At 34.3% G+C, this 17,258-nt stretch overlaps 1 protein-coding gene across 1 annotated transcript; it reads right to left on the bottom strand.

Moving 5' to 3' along the window:
* Positions 1–3,795: 3,795 nt before the first annotated feature.
* On the bottom strand, positions 3,796–15,956 carry LOC142340845 (uncharacterized). Its single transcript, XM_075391590.1, has 3 exons — positions 15,880–15,956; positions 8,635–8,877; positions 3,796–4,280 (listed from the first exon to the last, which is right to left on the bottom strand). Exons 1-3 carry the CDS (start codon positions 15,950–15,952, stop codon positions 3,955–3,957), a joined length of 642 nt encoding a protein of 213 aa, XP_075247705.1. The 5' UTR covers positions 15,953–15,956; the 3' UTR covers positions 3,796–3,954.
* Positions 15,957–17,258: the final 1,302 nt, after the last annotated feature.

The following is a 17,258-nucleotide window of genomic DNA, read 5'->3' as shown; positions in this document are numbered from 1 at the left end:
CAAGCAAACAGAATTTAGAAAAAATTGATAGGGTACAGCGAAAAATCATTCAAGCAATTTTTTTCAGGAAAAAATATGAATCCTTAGGTCTTACACTAATTGACAACAAGATATATACTGTATACGAACTTTACGTGATTGAACTTGTCAAAGAACTTTTTAAACAAATAAGGTCCGAATCTCCGCTACAATACATAATTCCGCAAAGTCTAGCAGTCATTAAAAAACAAACGAGATGGAGTTTAAGAGGCCTATCTCCCCCATCAATTTCGAAAACTACAAAAAACAAAAAGTCATTAGCTAACTTGAAGAAAACATATAATTGGCTAAAACAACTGAATTTATTACCCGAAAACTTTCAAAACTTTAGTTTTCAGCAAGTGAAAGCACATATATCAAAAATAAGTGAGCTTTACATTAAAGATAATAGGGATGTTTTTACCCTCTATTACTAACTCTTAATACGCTTCAGCAAGATGACATCAATTTATTTGGGTTATTAATTTTTTGCGTATATGGGCACAGACTTGAAGAGCAATTATGCTCATTTTGTGTCCTAATTGGATTGTAATTGAATGTGATGATTTGAATTGTTGTCCAATACTATCCAATTGAATTAACTATACTATACTATACTGACAAAAATTTGGCAGATATATAAATATACAATTTCTGATTTGATCCGCAGCACAATTCATTGGGTTCTCCAACCTTACAGATCACCGTTGAAAAATTTACAATTCAATTTAGTTGCACTACGTTTAACTTCAATTTTTCCAGTCAACTGCAAACGCAGATAGAGGCGAACTCTTGGTCAAAGATCCTATCCGACCAATACCTAAATTTTTTGCTAAGGAAAAACGACGAACTAGGAAGCACACAAGTCACTGTAGAAATTTGATGCACCATAACTTGGAGCAAGGCCAAATCCATCCCCGAGAAGATCTCGCTATTATTTCGTGGCAATTGAAAGCAGATTGGAGCGCGCACGTTTTCGCAACTCTTCAGTCGGAGCATTAAAATATGACGGACGGTACAGCTTTTCGCTGATCGGAAAAGCGTTCAATTTACAACATTGAGTTAAATCATGAATTTGTGATTGTTCTTTATTCTTCTTGAGTCAATTGAAGTGCACGACAACAATAATCCTCTTCCGGGTCTTTAAAACGAATATAAATTTCTGCTTTCCTAGTGTTATAACTTTGCATCAAATCCGGTTTCAAGGACTTGGTTAATATTTTTAAAACATAACTCTATTAATTAAAATTTACTTGCCTCAGCGCTTTTATTTAAATTTTGCTATTTCATTGAGATGAAGTATTAAGTATTTCATACATGAAGACCCTCCACATATCCGAATACGAATTAGAACTCATTAAATAATAATTAAAATTAAAAATAATAATAATATATTGTTTTCGGAACCGACGAACAAAAAAAATGAAAATATTTTTACACTTTTTGTATACACACATACTGAACCAAGAGAACACCAAAAGGCAGTGTTGCCTCGTCATGTGGTGCCTCATGAAGCCGAAAATTTAGCGTCTTGATTTATTTCAATCATTTGGTTCGGAAAACCATGAAGAGGAAAAAAAACTCAGTAGAAACCTTCTAGCAAATCAGCACTGCCTAATATAAAGTTATCACGGAACCGATGAGCAAACTCTTTACAACCTATTATAGACCGTTTTGCTATTTCTTCAATGAAACGAGGTTGAAATTTTAGTATTTTTACCAACTGTTTTCTGGCTCTTGTTGAAATGATCTTACTGTTAATCGGTCCTTCATACAAAAATTTTAAGTGTTTTGCGCATATTCTCTGTGTTTTAATTTTGTTTAAATCCTTCATTCTCAAAAAAAGCATTTTTTGTACTGCACTCATTTAAATCCCTTATATTTTTAATAACTAATTTCAATAACTCATATAAATGTAACTCTTCTATGTTATAAATTTTTGATGCAATTCTGAAGTTTTCAATTGACCCAAATTTACGTTTCCCATATATAATTCTCACTAATATTTCATTGTGTTATTAATTTTCTTGATGTCACTCTTTGCAGCTGTACCATAGATTAAAACTCCATACTGTAAGATCGGTTGCACCTAAGTTTTGTAAGCAAAAATTAGTTGATTGTTGTGTAAGACAGTTCTCAGCTTATTGAATGTAGCACAAAAAACATTCATTTTAAGAATAAAATACTGAATGTGATCTTTATAATTTAGTTTCTCGTCAATCAAGGTTCCAAGATACCACGCCGTTTTTTTTTGTTTTCAATGTGATTTCTCTCAATTGATATTTGATTGCTTTTGTTTCCACCCTTTTTTGAAAACTGAAAAAAAGTTTTATCGAAGTTCCAGGTTAACTTATTTCTGTCCAACCAATCAATTGTTTGTTTCATGCCTAAGACAAGCTGACTAAGATCTGATTGACTGAGTTGTATCAAAGCTGTGTCATCGGCGTAAAGGGTCATTGTTAGGTTCGCTGTAGCCTCCAGAAGATCGTTTACATACAAGATAAACAGTAATGGTCCCAAAATTGAGCCTTGAGGTACACCTATTCTTGAAGGTAAAAACGGGCATTCAGTATCTCCGCAAAGTATTTCTTGTTCTCTGTTAGATAGCTTTTAGTAAGGTATTGATAGGTCCACGGAATCCCATTCTCCACAACTTTCTACGAGATTTGAATGATCTACTGTATCAAATGCCTTTTTTAAGTCCAGAAAGATTGCATGTGTTGAAGTTGCTGGTTTGTTCAAATTGTATCTGATTGAGTCTACAACTGATATCAAGGCATCTATGGTGCCTTATTTTGATCGAAAACCAAACTGATTGTTGGGCAATTGATTTGTAGATAATCTTTTCGAAGGCTTTCGATATGGCAGGTAAAAATGAAATGGGTCCGTAATTATTAGCTTCAGAAACATTTCCAGACTTAAAAATTGGGACAACTGCCCTCTCTTCAAGCAGTCTGGGAATGTTTGTGTTAAGTGCTTTGTTTATGAGAAATGTCAAGTGTGTCTAAAATCCCGAAAAGTAAAGACTGTATTACAAAAACACTTATCTCAAAACAGTCTCTTGTGTATTTTGTTATTTGGGACATTACAATTTTTTCAACCTCAACGTTAGTAACGTTTGGAAGATACAATGAACATGACACTGCTCGACAGTCAAATTTGGCTTTGATCCAGATTCTTTCCCGGTTAGAAGATTAAATGTTTCGAAAAAAGATTTATTATTAGACTTGCTTTCGGCAGCAATTAGTGTTTGAAAAAGTAATTGCTTCTTTTTGTCGACAATTTTTCTTAGCCCTCTTATTACAGCGCAATAACACTCCCTAGTTTCCAGTGAACTCTCAATTTTGTATTTTTTATACAAAAGATGTTTTTTGTTAGACAAATTTTTGATTTGGTTGTCAACCCAATTTTTATTTAGTCCTGGTGTTTTAATTTTTTCTGGAATAAATTTATTTACTTTTTCCTGGATTTTGAAGTTAAAGTGTTCAAAGCATGAGTGTATATCCTTCGTTTCAAATATTTTTTTGGACTTTTGCAGCTCAGTAAGCGTTAGAAAATTCAGTTTTTCTTTCGATTCGCGGTTTTTCAGCAAATTCCAGTTTCGATAACGGGTAGTTTTCCTATCTTCCTGTGTTCCAATTGCAACTCTCGGTACCGTTAGAGTATAATGGTCAGTAATTGATGTCTCTAAAATCTCTTTGAATATTTTTTATTAGAGTTTAACTTGCTCTATCTCGCTTTTCACGCACAAATAAGGAAAAGCTCAAGAATTTGAAACTATATCAGCACTATTTATAATTAAATATAGCCAAATCAAGCTACTCTAGCATTAAACTTAATATACAATTAAATATTTTTGGCAAAAACTGCGAATAAACAATTTCATCAGCATCTCGAATAAATATTAACTCAGATTGACTACATTTGAGTAAAAAATCAGTTATCGACATTCGATTGATTGTTTTGAGCACCATCATCATCATTTAGATGAGCATCTTCAGGTACAACTCCAGCATCCATTAAAATTTTCTCCATCGCGTCCATTCTGGAAGCAAATGAATGTATTTGGGTACTAAGCTTCTCTATCTGGCCGCCCAATGCAGCCATATCAGCCGCTGGATTGCCAGAAGAGCCAGCTGCACCTAACAAAGCTTTCAGTTCTCGGTCTAAAGATGCCATCGTTTGCTCATCGGCAGTTGTTCTTCCAGTTGTAGCGTCACTATCCCCAGCTTCAGCTCTGGTCGGTGAAGCATCAGGACTAGCTACAGTGAAAAAAATACTAACTAAATATTGAAGTCAAACACTGTTCAATTAGCACATATAAACTGATCCATCATAAAATAACTATATAAATCTCTCAAACACCAATATACTTCAACGTTTCACTCTGAAAACTTAAAAACTTATATCTCCCCCTAATTCCAACTTTAAAAAGACAAATCTAGCTTCATATACCGAAAAGAAAATTTTCTATAATTTGTTTGTAATGAGAAATGGAGGACGACATTTCAAACCAATCTCAATGGTACCGTATTTGTCTTTTAGGCTTCAAGTGAACAAAAAAGGCTTTCTTTAACTTTTTATTTTCACCTTTAATTTGCGTGTTTTAGACGTCATTTTCTGTCCTAAGTTTTGTATAAATATGAAAACATTGCAACGTTTATTTTAACGTAAAATTTGCATTATGTCGGTTGAGCTTTCAGCCAACTCACATTTTAGTTATTTCAAGTAGAAATTCAATCTTTCAAATATTCTCCTATCCCGATACAAACTTGGTTTTAAGGTCCTCAAAGTCAGCAAGCAACAACTGAAACGTGGAAAACTAAATATACCACCAAGAAAGCCCATCGTTGTTCACTTCAAGTCTTGAGATACAGACAAATACAAAAACATAGTGCCAAAAATGCAACATGTACTCACTTTTTCTGGTTTTGGTAGTTGCAGAAACCTAATAAACGCGAAACCATAAACAGGTTCGGTGTATCTCATACTTAGAGACTAGTAAGCCATAAGGCTCTAAGGCTCTAACCCTAAACAGGTTCGGTGTATCTCATACTTAGAGACTAGTAAGCCATAAGGCTCTAAGAGAACTTATCATCCGGCGCTACCTCTTTATCCCGTTTTCAAGGACGAAAATTCAAAAGGGCCAGACGAAAAACGGTCAAACAAACAATTGCATAATTAACAGTCGGCAGAAAACTGTATTGCAGCGGCGAGGGTAGGCAAGGGGGTTTGATTGGTAGGTAGTTGTTCTGAAATTTAGATAGGTAGAAGGAACTTATATGAGGTATAAATGGGTGAAAATGAGGTATATGTTGGAAAAGAAAGAAGTCATGAAAATTCAAGTCATGGAAAACTCAAGTCATGAAAAAAATTTGCCTGCTTAAAAACCAAAGTAATACCAATACACCGTTTGAGAGCAATTAATAAAACCATTCGCTCAAATTAGGTCAAGCGATACCAGAATAATTAAATAATGAAAGATACAAATGGCTAAATTCTATTTTAATTTCCGTTTTGTAGATCCAAGCGTCAAAAATTTCCCAAAAAAACAATAGAGAAAGAAAGAAATTATTTCTCCAAAGAAATTTTATACCTAGATAATTTAACAGATTATCTCGGAGAAAACAAGAAGACGGAGCAGTGTTGCCCTCTAGGTTCCTATTCTAGCTAAATTGAAAGTAATTTGTGACAAAAAAAGATAGGGCGCTTTAAATTTTTGATCTGTTGATTGTAGTAAAAGTTCACATGATATCTTATTGCATTTTATAACTTGTACATCCATGCCTAAAAAAACTGAAAAATTCATTTAAAAATCGACTTCACTAAGCACAAGTTATCCAGGAGAACCGATTCTCTCAGTTTATGATAAAAGCCATCGATTTCCCTCAGTTTCACCTTTTCAAAGTTTTCGTCTATCATTCCACTTTTACGAAGACTTAAAACGATTGACGCAACGGAATGAAACTGGACGCCTCTGGAAAGCTTTTTTGACGGTTCTTTGAGTAATTTAATCTGAGTATTTTTAGTGCGTCTTAATTCATTGTGATATTTGAAAAAACTAATTAAGTAACTACCACTATGCATGCCCTTCAGTGATTTTACAACAAACTTTAGCAACTCGTATAAATGTAGCTCATAAACAGTTAATATTTTATTCTTCACGAATAAATCATCCATGATTGTCTTTCTATCCCGAAAAAAATCAGCCTCAATATTTTTTTCTTTAGAATGTGGAGAGGTCTCAATGTCGGCATCGGTATACAAGTACACGACACTGTAATAGGGCGTTAACGTTTGCTTTATAGTAGTTAATGAGCTGAGCTCTGGGAACATAAAACGGCAGTTTAGATATTATACCGACTTTTCTAGCAAGTGGAGACCTCATACTATCTACGTGATTACCGAACGATAACTTCGAGTCCAAATATACTCCGAGATATTTACAGCACATTTTTGTTCACGATAAAATCATTAATACGGAACGAGGAAATAGAATTAGAAGCACTTGTTCTAAAGTTTATTTGAAAAGATTTATCTATGTTAACCACTAGCTTATTCGCGGCTAACTAGAGGCTGAGTAAATTGGGCTCAGCCTGAATCAAGTTTCCATAAAGTCCTGTTGCAGTAACACTTGTGTCGTCAGCGAACATAATAACAATTAGGTTGGGACAGGCACACGGTAAGTCGTTAACATATATGATGAATAGCAATCAACCTAGGATGGAGCCCTGAGGAACACCACATGTGACAGTCTCCCATGAAGTGAGCTGCCCTTCGCTGTTACAAATTGTTTCCGATCAAATAAATACGATTTGAACCACTCAATTGCAATTCCTTGAATTCCATAGCTCTCAAATTTACTTAGTAGAATACTATGGTCTATGGTATCGAAGGCCTTACAAAGGTCCAGGAAAAAGGACGTGGCATTTTTTCTGTCCCTCAATCGCAGATTTTCAGTTTATAGTACCAATGCATCAACAGTTGAATGTTTTTCACAAATCCATATTGTTTACAATAGAGCATATCAATGTTTCGAAGTAGTTATATATCAGCTTGAACATTGCCCTCTCAATAACTTTGCTAAACAAGCATAATAGAGACAATGGCTTTGGCATTTTTCAGATCAGTAATAAATACTCCGCGTTGAATTGATTGGTTGACTAACATTCTTCATATTGGTACGATAGATTCTAGGGAAACTTTAACAATTGCATTAAATATATGATATAACCATGAAGAATGTTTATTATCCAGTTTCCCAATGATGCCGGCAATTTTTTGGTTACATTTACACAGGGAAGATCTTTCTTGACATTTGCCCCCAATGCTACTGAAATACTCATTGGAACTTCCAGCCATATGGGCATTCGTGGGCTCAGGCACAGATCTCAAGCAAGAATTAAGCATTGGCACAGTTCGAATAAAGCAGTTTTTACCACAAAGATCGTTTATTAGTTTATAAGTCTTCCCTGAGTCACCAGTACAAGATTTGAATTTTTCGAAATAAAATTTCCTTTTAGTTGTCTTTACTTGTTTCTCAAATTTATTCCTTAACTGCTTAAAGCGACCTAGCAATTTCGAGTCTTTTTGATTTTGTTTCCATTCCTTGTGAGCTGCGTTTTAGGTTTTTTAATGTGTTGTCGAACCAATTTGGGGTTGATTTCAATTTAATGCTGGTTGATATAACGGGAGCAAGCTTATCCAGAACTTTTTCAAAAGAGGTATTAAAAAGGCCGAAATTTTATCAATTGAATTATTGTCTGTTAGAAATTTTTTCAATTTCAGTTAATTCCGCTTTGAGAAAGAACAAATAGTCATTTACGGATTTTGGATTTTTCAGGAATTTCGTGTTACAAAAAGTATAGCAATTATCATCGTACTTTGAACCAAATGACCATTCTAATGTAATTGGGCAATGATTGGAACAATTTTGGTGAACCAAAACTTTTGTCAGGGATTGTTCAAATTTTGGCGATGATCTAGGCAACTGGAACAATTTCTCGAAAAGCAAGTAGGTGAACTTTTTTTTCAATTTCGTAACCATTAGACGAAATTACATTCATGTATTCTTGTACATTTTTTTCTGTTTTCAGAAGATCAATGTTAAAATCCCCAGTTAATATAGTCGGCGTATTTGAAGAACAATTTTCACTGAGGATGTTATCAAGCAGATCAATGAACTGTTTTTTGTTGAACTGAGGGGGGTTATATACAGTAAACAAATTAATTCGACAACCATTTTGCTCAATAACGGCTCCTACGGCTTCTGCTATTTCTGTCGGAAGTTCTTTTACTATACTTAGTCCCTGAAGAAGTTGTACCATTACGCCCCCTCCTACTTTATCTCGATTTTTGACCATACGAATTAGAGATAAAAAATCCGCATCACAAGCAAAGGTGCCAAAAGAAAAACTGCACAAAGCAGATCAGAAGCCCCGTTTGCAATTTAAACTAGCAGCGCAACGTGCTCTTTTGAAAGCTTATGTCAAGACCGGTCATCAATCATGTTTTGCAAGCAAATTTATCACCCCAAAAATTTAAAAAGTCAACAAAAAAATTCGATATAGAAATGTCAACAATAATCTCAGAAAGCTCCAAAAGGTGTGTTCTAACTTTCGCTTCTTGAAGTGGAGCAAGCTGATGAACTGGACTGCAATGCTGCTACCGATGAAGCAGCTGATTGATTGGTCAGTCTGAGGTTATCAATATTGCTGCTCATCTGATCCACCGATTGTGCCATGGACCTCTCAGTAGTGAGCAGCTGCTCCAATCTGCTGTTCAAACTACTTGTTTTCTCGTCAAACTGGTCAAAAATAGTATCTAACCTGTCCATGTCTTTCGCCAAACGGCTCACCTCTAAAACAACAAATTCAGATTATCTTTTAATTATAAATAAACATAAGCTAGAAGTTAGTTTTGCATTCAGCATGGATGAAGGCAAAATAAGTCATATCCTCTAAGATACACCACAATAACCTTTATCACGAGCTCATCTTCAAAAGTCAAGATTTATTCCTACCACTAATTCAATTTACCACATTTATAGTTCAGTTTACATGGTCATTTCAAGTTACAGGGCCTATATTAAATTTATGTCCGAATTCCTCCAATAGTTCACATATGCCATCGATCGCGGAAGTAACTGATGACACGAACATAGCTGACAGTTTACCAGAGAAAAGCTGAGACAGCGTAGACTTGTCTTAAAAAAACCAATGAAAGAATGAGACCGAAGAAAAAACTGAAACAACAAATTTTTTGTGATCTCCTGAACATATTTAGACTCATGTTTGTAAAACTGCGCGCAAATAACCTTTAATAAAAAAGATCATAAACTAAATTCGACACTTCCAAGTACGCCAACCTCAATTAGAAAGACGGAGAAAATTGATAGAAATATTTATGCAATTGATCAAAAAAATTGCTACCATAAGTGTGAAAAGATACCTCACGCACACACATCAACAAGGAGGATCAGTAATGTGCGTTTGTCAATAAAGTTCCGACCCCGCTCATCTACATTTTTCACATAATTGTCTACCAAATGAGGAAGAGATTAAAACATTAACATATCAACATATCATTCAACAAACTACTAAAGGAATAAAACAATCTACCTTAAAAGGCCTATCAGACCTGTGACTGCCATAATATGACTACCAAAAAAGACGGCGATAAAAATCAAATAATTACAAATATTAATTACGACCAAAACTCGTTGTCCATTTTTGGAAACAATTATTCACCAAATCAAAATGGCATCAATCAAACTTATACTAAGAAGATCAACCTGGACTTTATTGACAAAATATGGGACTTTTCCTCAATGCAAATTGGTAACAAGTCGATAATAAACAAGCAAAAGGGGCAAAGTATAATGAAAACATTGCTTTTTTTGAAAAGAATTAATTTCAAACTGATAAGATACATTATGCATCAAATGAAATCATTGAAAGATTCCTTTATAACTCCATCGAGAGCGATCGAGATCTTTCATTATCCAGGATATGTCATACGACTACAAAAAAGAATGACAAATACAGGCAAAAAGGAAAAAGAATTGCACGCAAAAATTTGAACGAAAACGATGTCCCAGCCAATTAAACAAAGCCGATCACAAAAAACATTAAAAATCAATGATTGCGTTTTTTTACAAATGATCCGAGGACCGCCCATCATTGTGATACAGTGAAAAGAAAACAAAAAATTACAACAACGGGAGAACATGCAAAAATCACTAATATTTTATGAAAACTGGTTGCACCAAGAACAAAGACCAATTGAGGAAAATGAAACCGTTTTAAAGAGCAAATTGTAGATCAGTAGAAAATGGATGTGACTTGTCTATAGAGATGCTAAGCTACAAGTTAACAGTTATAAGATTGGCAAATCTCAAACATCCATTGTCTTTTTTAAAAAACGAAAATTTTCATAATTCATAGCCAACATAAGCGTTTGACTAAAAGAGTAGACAGTTTATCTTGCAACTTCATGGAAAATTAGTTCAGACTGTTATTAGTGAGACTAAGTCATAAGATTACAGAATAACATTGAAACACAAAATTAAATAAAAGCCGAACTAAAAAGTTTCACAAACAACTTTACGAAACTTTAGTGTTAAAGCCATCAAACTTATAAAATAATAACCACAAGAGAATATAATCTTCATTTGCGTCTCTTTTGATCATCATAAAGTCTTTTTGTAAAACTACTCACAAAATGACAGCAAAAAGAAGCACAAAAATAGAAAACTAATTAAAATTTCACAAATTTCTTCTGAAACAATGTATAAGTCCTGAAGACATCAGTCAAAACCTTTAAACAACAGGAAATTTATTGTTTTGTTTGACACATTAAACAGACCTCTCAATAATGAGGCTAAATTACAAAAATGATTCAACATCGTAAAATACAAAAAAAAGAAAAGCAGCGCAAAAAGGTATAGGTTGAAGAATACTTAACGTTTTTTAGAAATTAAAATTGAAAGTCAAAAAAACTATTAGCTATATACCGATATCAGTTATACAGTTCATTTATGTATCAATAGTTGGCCACTGAGACCATTAATTACCCAATAATTGGCATTCGACAACAAAAATTAACCAGAAATAGAGGGCAAAAAAAACTCTACCAAAGTCTGCAAGATACCGGTGTGGCAGCCCTCAAAACCATATGTTTTGAAAACAAGATTGCTTAGTTATGCAAAAATTCACAAAAAAAACAGAAATAACAGCAAAAATGGGATATTATGCAAAAAAAATTAAAAAATTTGTATGAAAACTCGTAGTCCTCAAAGCAAGAAAACCTTCAGTTAAAACACTTTGCCACAAAGTTAGAATTTACTCTATAAGGAAGGAAGTTTGACATAAATTTTGCTGAAAATAAGCAAAAAGTTGACTGAAAAAATTTTTAGAACTTACAAGTTCAAAAAATCAGAAATTTCCTTCAAAATATTTTCAATGAAATAAGAGACATTAGGTAACAACCGAATGCATGGTACAGGTTCACTTACACATCTTGAGGAAGACAGCATCTTTTGGATCTTCGAGTTGCTAGACTTGGTAATCAGACTGTAAAAAGAAGAAAAATTGTAGGCAAAACACAAGAATTCAGTTGAAGTTTACTAAAACTCTTCCTCAAAGCCAAAAAACCCTTAGGTTCTCTGAAAACAAACTATATCTACAATCCTGGAGCTGTCATGAATGGAGCCGCTGTCATAAAAAATTTTTGTCAGTAACTAACATTGAAAAACAAAAGCAAAATATTTTGAAAGACAGCACCAAAATAAAAATTAAAAAATTTCTGATTGTAAGAATCCATGATAATATCAAACCTACCCCTGATGTTGCCGCGCGCCCAACAAACCGCATAAGTGTTCCAATAGTTTGCGAAATAGACCAATTGTTGAGTGAAATTCTTCAAACATTAAAAAAACAAAGATGCATTTTGTATAATTATCGATTTTGATCTACAAAAAACGGCAAAGTTTCAATTCCAGAAGACTTTCGTGGGTCGCCTAATTTGAACTAGCGCCCATTTGGAGATTAAAGAGTCTTTGCCAATGTTTCTGGGTCACTACGTCTGGCAAACTTTAACAAAGTAGACGAAAAAAGCACATTTTGTGCCTTTTTTGATGAACAAAGTTCGAATTTTAAATGTTATCATAAATTTTATCCACAAAAAATTCAATGAAACAATTCAGCCACGCCCTTCTATTTCTAAGGGTAACAATAACACTACCGTTAAAAATTTTATTTTATTTTAAATTCTATTAGCAAAATTGTGCCAATTTTTAGCAAAAATTACTAAAAATGTGAATAAAAACCTTCGAATATTCACAAAACTTTAAATCTCGATAACTCTCTGTCAATCCAAATTCGGAAAAATCTTTTAAATTTCATATTCTAGGATGTACGTGCTTTTTAATGATACCAGTCACAACTCTCTACAATGAATATATCGATCGGCCAAAATTGTCAGAACAAAAAAAACCAGTTGAGTATATAGTTCCTCCCTCCCCACTAAAGTGAGGTTTAGATGCTCTCGAATAACCTTCGATTAAAGTGAGATATAGCATTAAAAAATTATTTATTTCATTGAATGTCCAATTTAAAACAGTGAAGAAAATAATCAACGCAGAACTTTTCGTAGCAATTCAAAGAATCGTATCACTCATTGCTGCTTCCGTTAGCGGCCATTAAATAACCATTAAATACACATAACCACACGCGCACGCTTACAAAGACACAAACCAAATATACAGTTGACGTAATCTCATTGAGAGAGGCATTTCATATGAGACCAAAAACAATCACGCAAATAAATAACGCGCTCCACTAAGAGTGAAACTTGACGTCAAGCACGAAATTCAGACGAAATTGCATTAATAACAGTAGGCAGATTTGAAGTGATGATGACGTCATATATTTGTAACAAAAGTTTTGACGGCTAAAAAAAACAAGATGATGGCCGATAACAGCCCTAGTTATCGCTGTGAGGCTATTAAAAAAACCTTTGAAAAAGTTAAATAACTCGTTAGAAAAACTATTTCAAAAAGACTGGGCTATGGAATATTGAACTGCATTGTTGCATAAAAAGCACTGATTGCATAGCCATAGATAAGCAGTTGGACAAAAGAAAAATTCAAAAACGCACAGAAAAACATGAAAAATAGACAATCCTCAAAGAAAGAAACGGGCGTTAAATTGGTTCAATTCGATTAATTTTCTGTGATAAGAACACAGTAAAATAACAAAAAAAAGAAAAAGAATGCCAGAACAATAAAAACTCTAACCAGAAAGCAGACTATACAAACTTTAAGTTTCTAAAAAGCATATAATATAATAGTTCACGGCATCATAAAGTCATATAAGGCTTTAAAGGTGTTCCCGCAATTGCATAAAAGCCGCCAGTTTTCGTTTTGAATGGTAAAACAAATTCAATACACTCTCACCGCAGCCGACAAACATGCCATGATCCATCGCAGATATGGTGAGTCAGGATCTATCGCAGATATGCACAGGATATGCGTTAAGATGCAATCTTCAAAAACTAAGCTCCACATTCTTGATGCATTGTTACTTACAGTCATCGAAATGTTAAAATCACCCAGAACAATCTTGTTGAACTAAACCCTTTTCTCTTCAAAAAGAACTAAAATCATCAATCAACAACTTGACATTTGTTCCCTGCGCTCGATAAACAGCCATTACAAAATAAGTGGTAGCTATAACAATTAAACGTATAACAGCATTAAAAATTGGAAGTAAAATGTTGAAAGTTTTCCAACTGGAGATCACATCTGTAGAAGAAGCAAATTTGCTCACCTCTTTTATTAACCCACTATAGAAAAGAAAACCTTGAGGTCTTTCACGAATACTTAGAAAGAAAATTACTTCTGTTGCAACCTCTGTTTGGATATAGCAGTGGCTAGTAGTCAGTTCTCATCCACTTTTTTTCAGCTAATCACGAGCAGCTCCATTCCGGTAAAATCAAACTACTGGTAATGTACACCATCAAACTTGACTAAAAAAGATCAAGAAACTTGGCGAATATGAAGCAGCTTAACGTTATTTTCTGTAGAGTACTCCTCAATTTCTGGTGCTTTGAAGTTCTGATCCAATCGACGTACAAATATATGAGCTGCTGCCATTTAGACTCCTGATTGTTCCACTTCTTGCAGCTGTTAGAAATGGTAATTCAGTTCTTAGTGAAAGCTATATAACTGCGTAGCACTGTCACCTCGCAGATCAGAGAATCAACATTATCAAGCTTAATCTCAACAGCTGTAATTACGTCAAGAGCAGACAATTTTGCAAAAACTATTGGCGTTCATCTAGAGCATGACCAGAAGATCATTCGTTTGTCTATGTGCTATTAGAAATTCCTAAGCAACCGAAGTGAATGCATACTTTCTTACAAGTGACACAGAAAGCACTGACTTGTAGGCTACACTGTTCCCTACATATATCTCAAAGGAATACAAATGGTGGCGGCGGAGGTGAAAGACTTTGGGTTGAATGGAGACGTAAAAACAGAGACTAAGAGGAGTTTTGGAAACCGTGGATCTTGACGCAATGAACAGATGATCAGGTTTTCGAAATAGAGAAGACTAGAACTACTCACTAGAGACTGCCGCTCGTAAAAATAGGTATAAATAAGACCGTGAACCAGTTTAAAGGAACCTATGGTTTGTCTATATACTCGAAACAGGTCGCAACGTTCGGGTATAAATGTTGTAAACGTTCGAGTGTTTCTCATTTCTCAGAGTAATTTTTGTTTGCCAGCTGTGTTTAGGCTATTCAGTCACCTTTGTTTAGGCGACTCAGCTGAGAGCAGCCGCGATAGAAGTAATAAATGGAATATATTCCGCAAGAACCTGAAATCCACAATTACTGGGGCAACCCAATATATGACCCGCCTCTATCGCACAATGTCAACCGATCCAGGCTGATTTAATTAAATAGCCTCCCAAGTGCAATCGATTATAGCTGTTCAATAAGTTTATCACATTTAGGCTAGAGACTTAAAATGGTACTATATTTGATGTTGCCGATGCAACCTCAAGATAGAAATATAAGAAATATAAAGATGATTTGCCGCAAAAACTGGACTTCATGTCCAACGATACCAATGAATATTTACCTAAAACATGAAACCCGAATCTTGAAAATTTGACTTTCAATGCAAGAAATATGTTTTCGTAACATGTTACTTCTCCCAAATTATGGCCATTTCGACTCCACACAACTACAAGACATATTGACGCAAATGTGTCGCAACAAACCACACGTTTAGTTAAAAAAACAATATGCACTCTATGCTCTATTTCCAAAATTCAAGAAAAGAGCAGTTTTGGCATGTTTTATGATCTTTTGCCAGACAAAGGTTCGTAAAATAATATTTTTCACCAACTATTTTAACTCCAACGTAACGCACGTGACGCAAGCTTACGCATTTTTATATTTAAACTAAATATCGGGATGTTGTAAAATCTACTGGCAGGGCTAAAATATCAATTAAATAACCACCTGATGTTCCGTTATTCATTATATGGCAGACCAAAGCTAAACTCGCCTTTTCATTTTGTCTAATTTGAGGGAAATCAAGAAAAACTGCATGTACTTTTGCTGTCTTTGCCAACAAACGAATAATGCCAACAACGGTATCATTTATCTAGTCTGCCTATCCTTATTACATGTAATACCTTTATTACCATTGTATAATTATATGATTAAAAGATCGTCTGTCTTGATCGTTGAAAACAAGACAGACGCCTTGTGGCGAAAACCCCTGCTGATTAAAAGTCAGTCATATCCCCGAAGATACAGGAAAAAATACAATCCATATCTTGCTGACCTGAAATAGCTTCCTCGATAGCTCTCTCCTCCGCATACTCATTCTTGAACGCCGACATCGGACAGTCCGGCATTGATCTGAAAGATTGATAGACATTGCTCAAAACTCAAATCGTACCAACTATTTAAGTTTATTTACACTAACAATTTGAAAAGTTAATAAGAATAAGCGTTGCCATGCAGATAAATGATAGACGGCCAAAAGAGGGATGTAATAAATTTGATGGCTGTACTAATAAATACAGCTGAAATAAAAACAAAGATATGTAAGTGCATAAATCTTGGGTAATTATGTTCCAGCTCTTTTACAGAACCAGAAAATAAAAAATTAGCCCTCTAGAGTAAAAAGAGATAAAAATTAATGAAGTTAAGACTGCACATTTTGCGATACGGTAAGTTAAATATATTATCGTACAGATGAAGGCTAGCAAATTAATTCTAGTCATGCTCTCTCGAAAGATTAATTTAATCTTTTTCTCCGAAAATGTCAGATAAATGGTTATTATGATTATTTAAGAGACATAAAATAGCGAGTTAATGTAACTCACTCGAGATAAAACTAAAGAGCAAATTAACTCAACTAAAAGGCAGCTCGTGACGCTTTGCAAATTTTTACCCATGTAATAATATCAACATATATAATTGATGAAGTTGTCGAGAACTGATTTTAGTGTATCCAACATCGTCAAATTTTACTATACTAAATTTTTCCTATAATGACGATTGTAGCAGCCGATTGTAATAACAGCTCTTTGGGAAGAAGGAAGCGCGAAAGAAGAAAGCGTGAAGATGTAATCGTAAAATCGAAATACAACAGATCAAGTCAAAATGTAATTAAATGAATCGTGGTCATTTTAATGTTTTCTTATTTTCAACTTATGATATACGATAACTTAAAACTATAAGGGGATCCCATTGGCTGAAATTGAGACCTTGTAAGCGCTCTGATATCTGAATGAAAACAATGATTTACGAAGCCATAAGTCGCACCCAAAACAGCTTGTAACTCTTGAAAACCGTAGGTGCACCAGAGGCGGGTAAATTGATACACTCGAACCAAGAATTGTATTTTGAACAACGGTCTGACACCTTTTTCTCTCGAATCTTCGGGGAAAAAACAGACAAGAGAGACAAACATTAATATTCTGACGAGGTTGCCACGTTTAATTGACTGCATAAATAATGGAACACAAGGCCCGAAAAAACAACGAGAAATTATATTAATATAAATAACTATTGAGATCTCAGATATCACGTCGAGGGGATCATCTGCCAATCCGCTTAAAGATGTCATTGCTGTATCACATTTACCATTTTGTCTCATGTCTTTGTCTACCTGCATTATCGAAAAAGTGGCCGATTTGTCAGTTACAGATTTTT

The sequence above is a fragment of the Convolutriloba macropyga genome, chromosome 1 (genome assembly GCF_964194025.1).
Source record: "Convolutriloba macropyga chromosome 1, txConMacr16.3, whole genome shotgun sequence".
Lineage (NCBI taxonomy): Eukaryota > Metazoa > Xenacoelomorpha > Acoela > Convolutidae > Convolutriloba > Convolutriloba macropyga.
The sequence above is the reverse complement of the archived record's forward strand: the minus strand, read 5'-3'. Positions and strand labels throughout refer to the sequence as shown.

What these genes read in the sequence shown, in the direction of transcription:
- LOC142340845 (XM_075391590.1), bottom strand. Translation starts at nt 15,952, where the DNA reads ATGCCGGACTGTCCGATGTCGGCGTTCAAGAATGAGTATGCGGAGGAG. An exon ending in TATCGAGGAAGCTATTTCAG is followed by an intron (nt 8,878 to 15,879) that starts GTCAGCAAGATA and finishes TTGTTGTTTTAG; the next exon opens with AGGTGAGCCGTTTGGCGAAA. An exon ending in CTCCACTTCAAGAAGCGAAA is followed by an intron (nt 4,281 to 8,634) that starts GTTAGAACACAC and finishes TTTTCACTGTAG; the next exon opens with CTAGTCCTGATGCTTCACCG.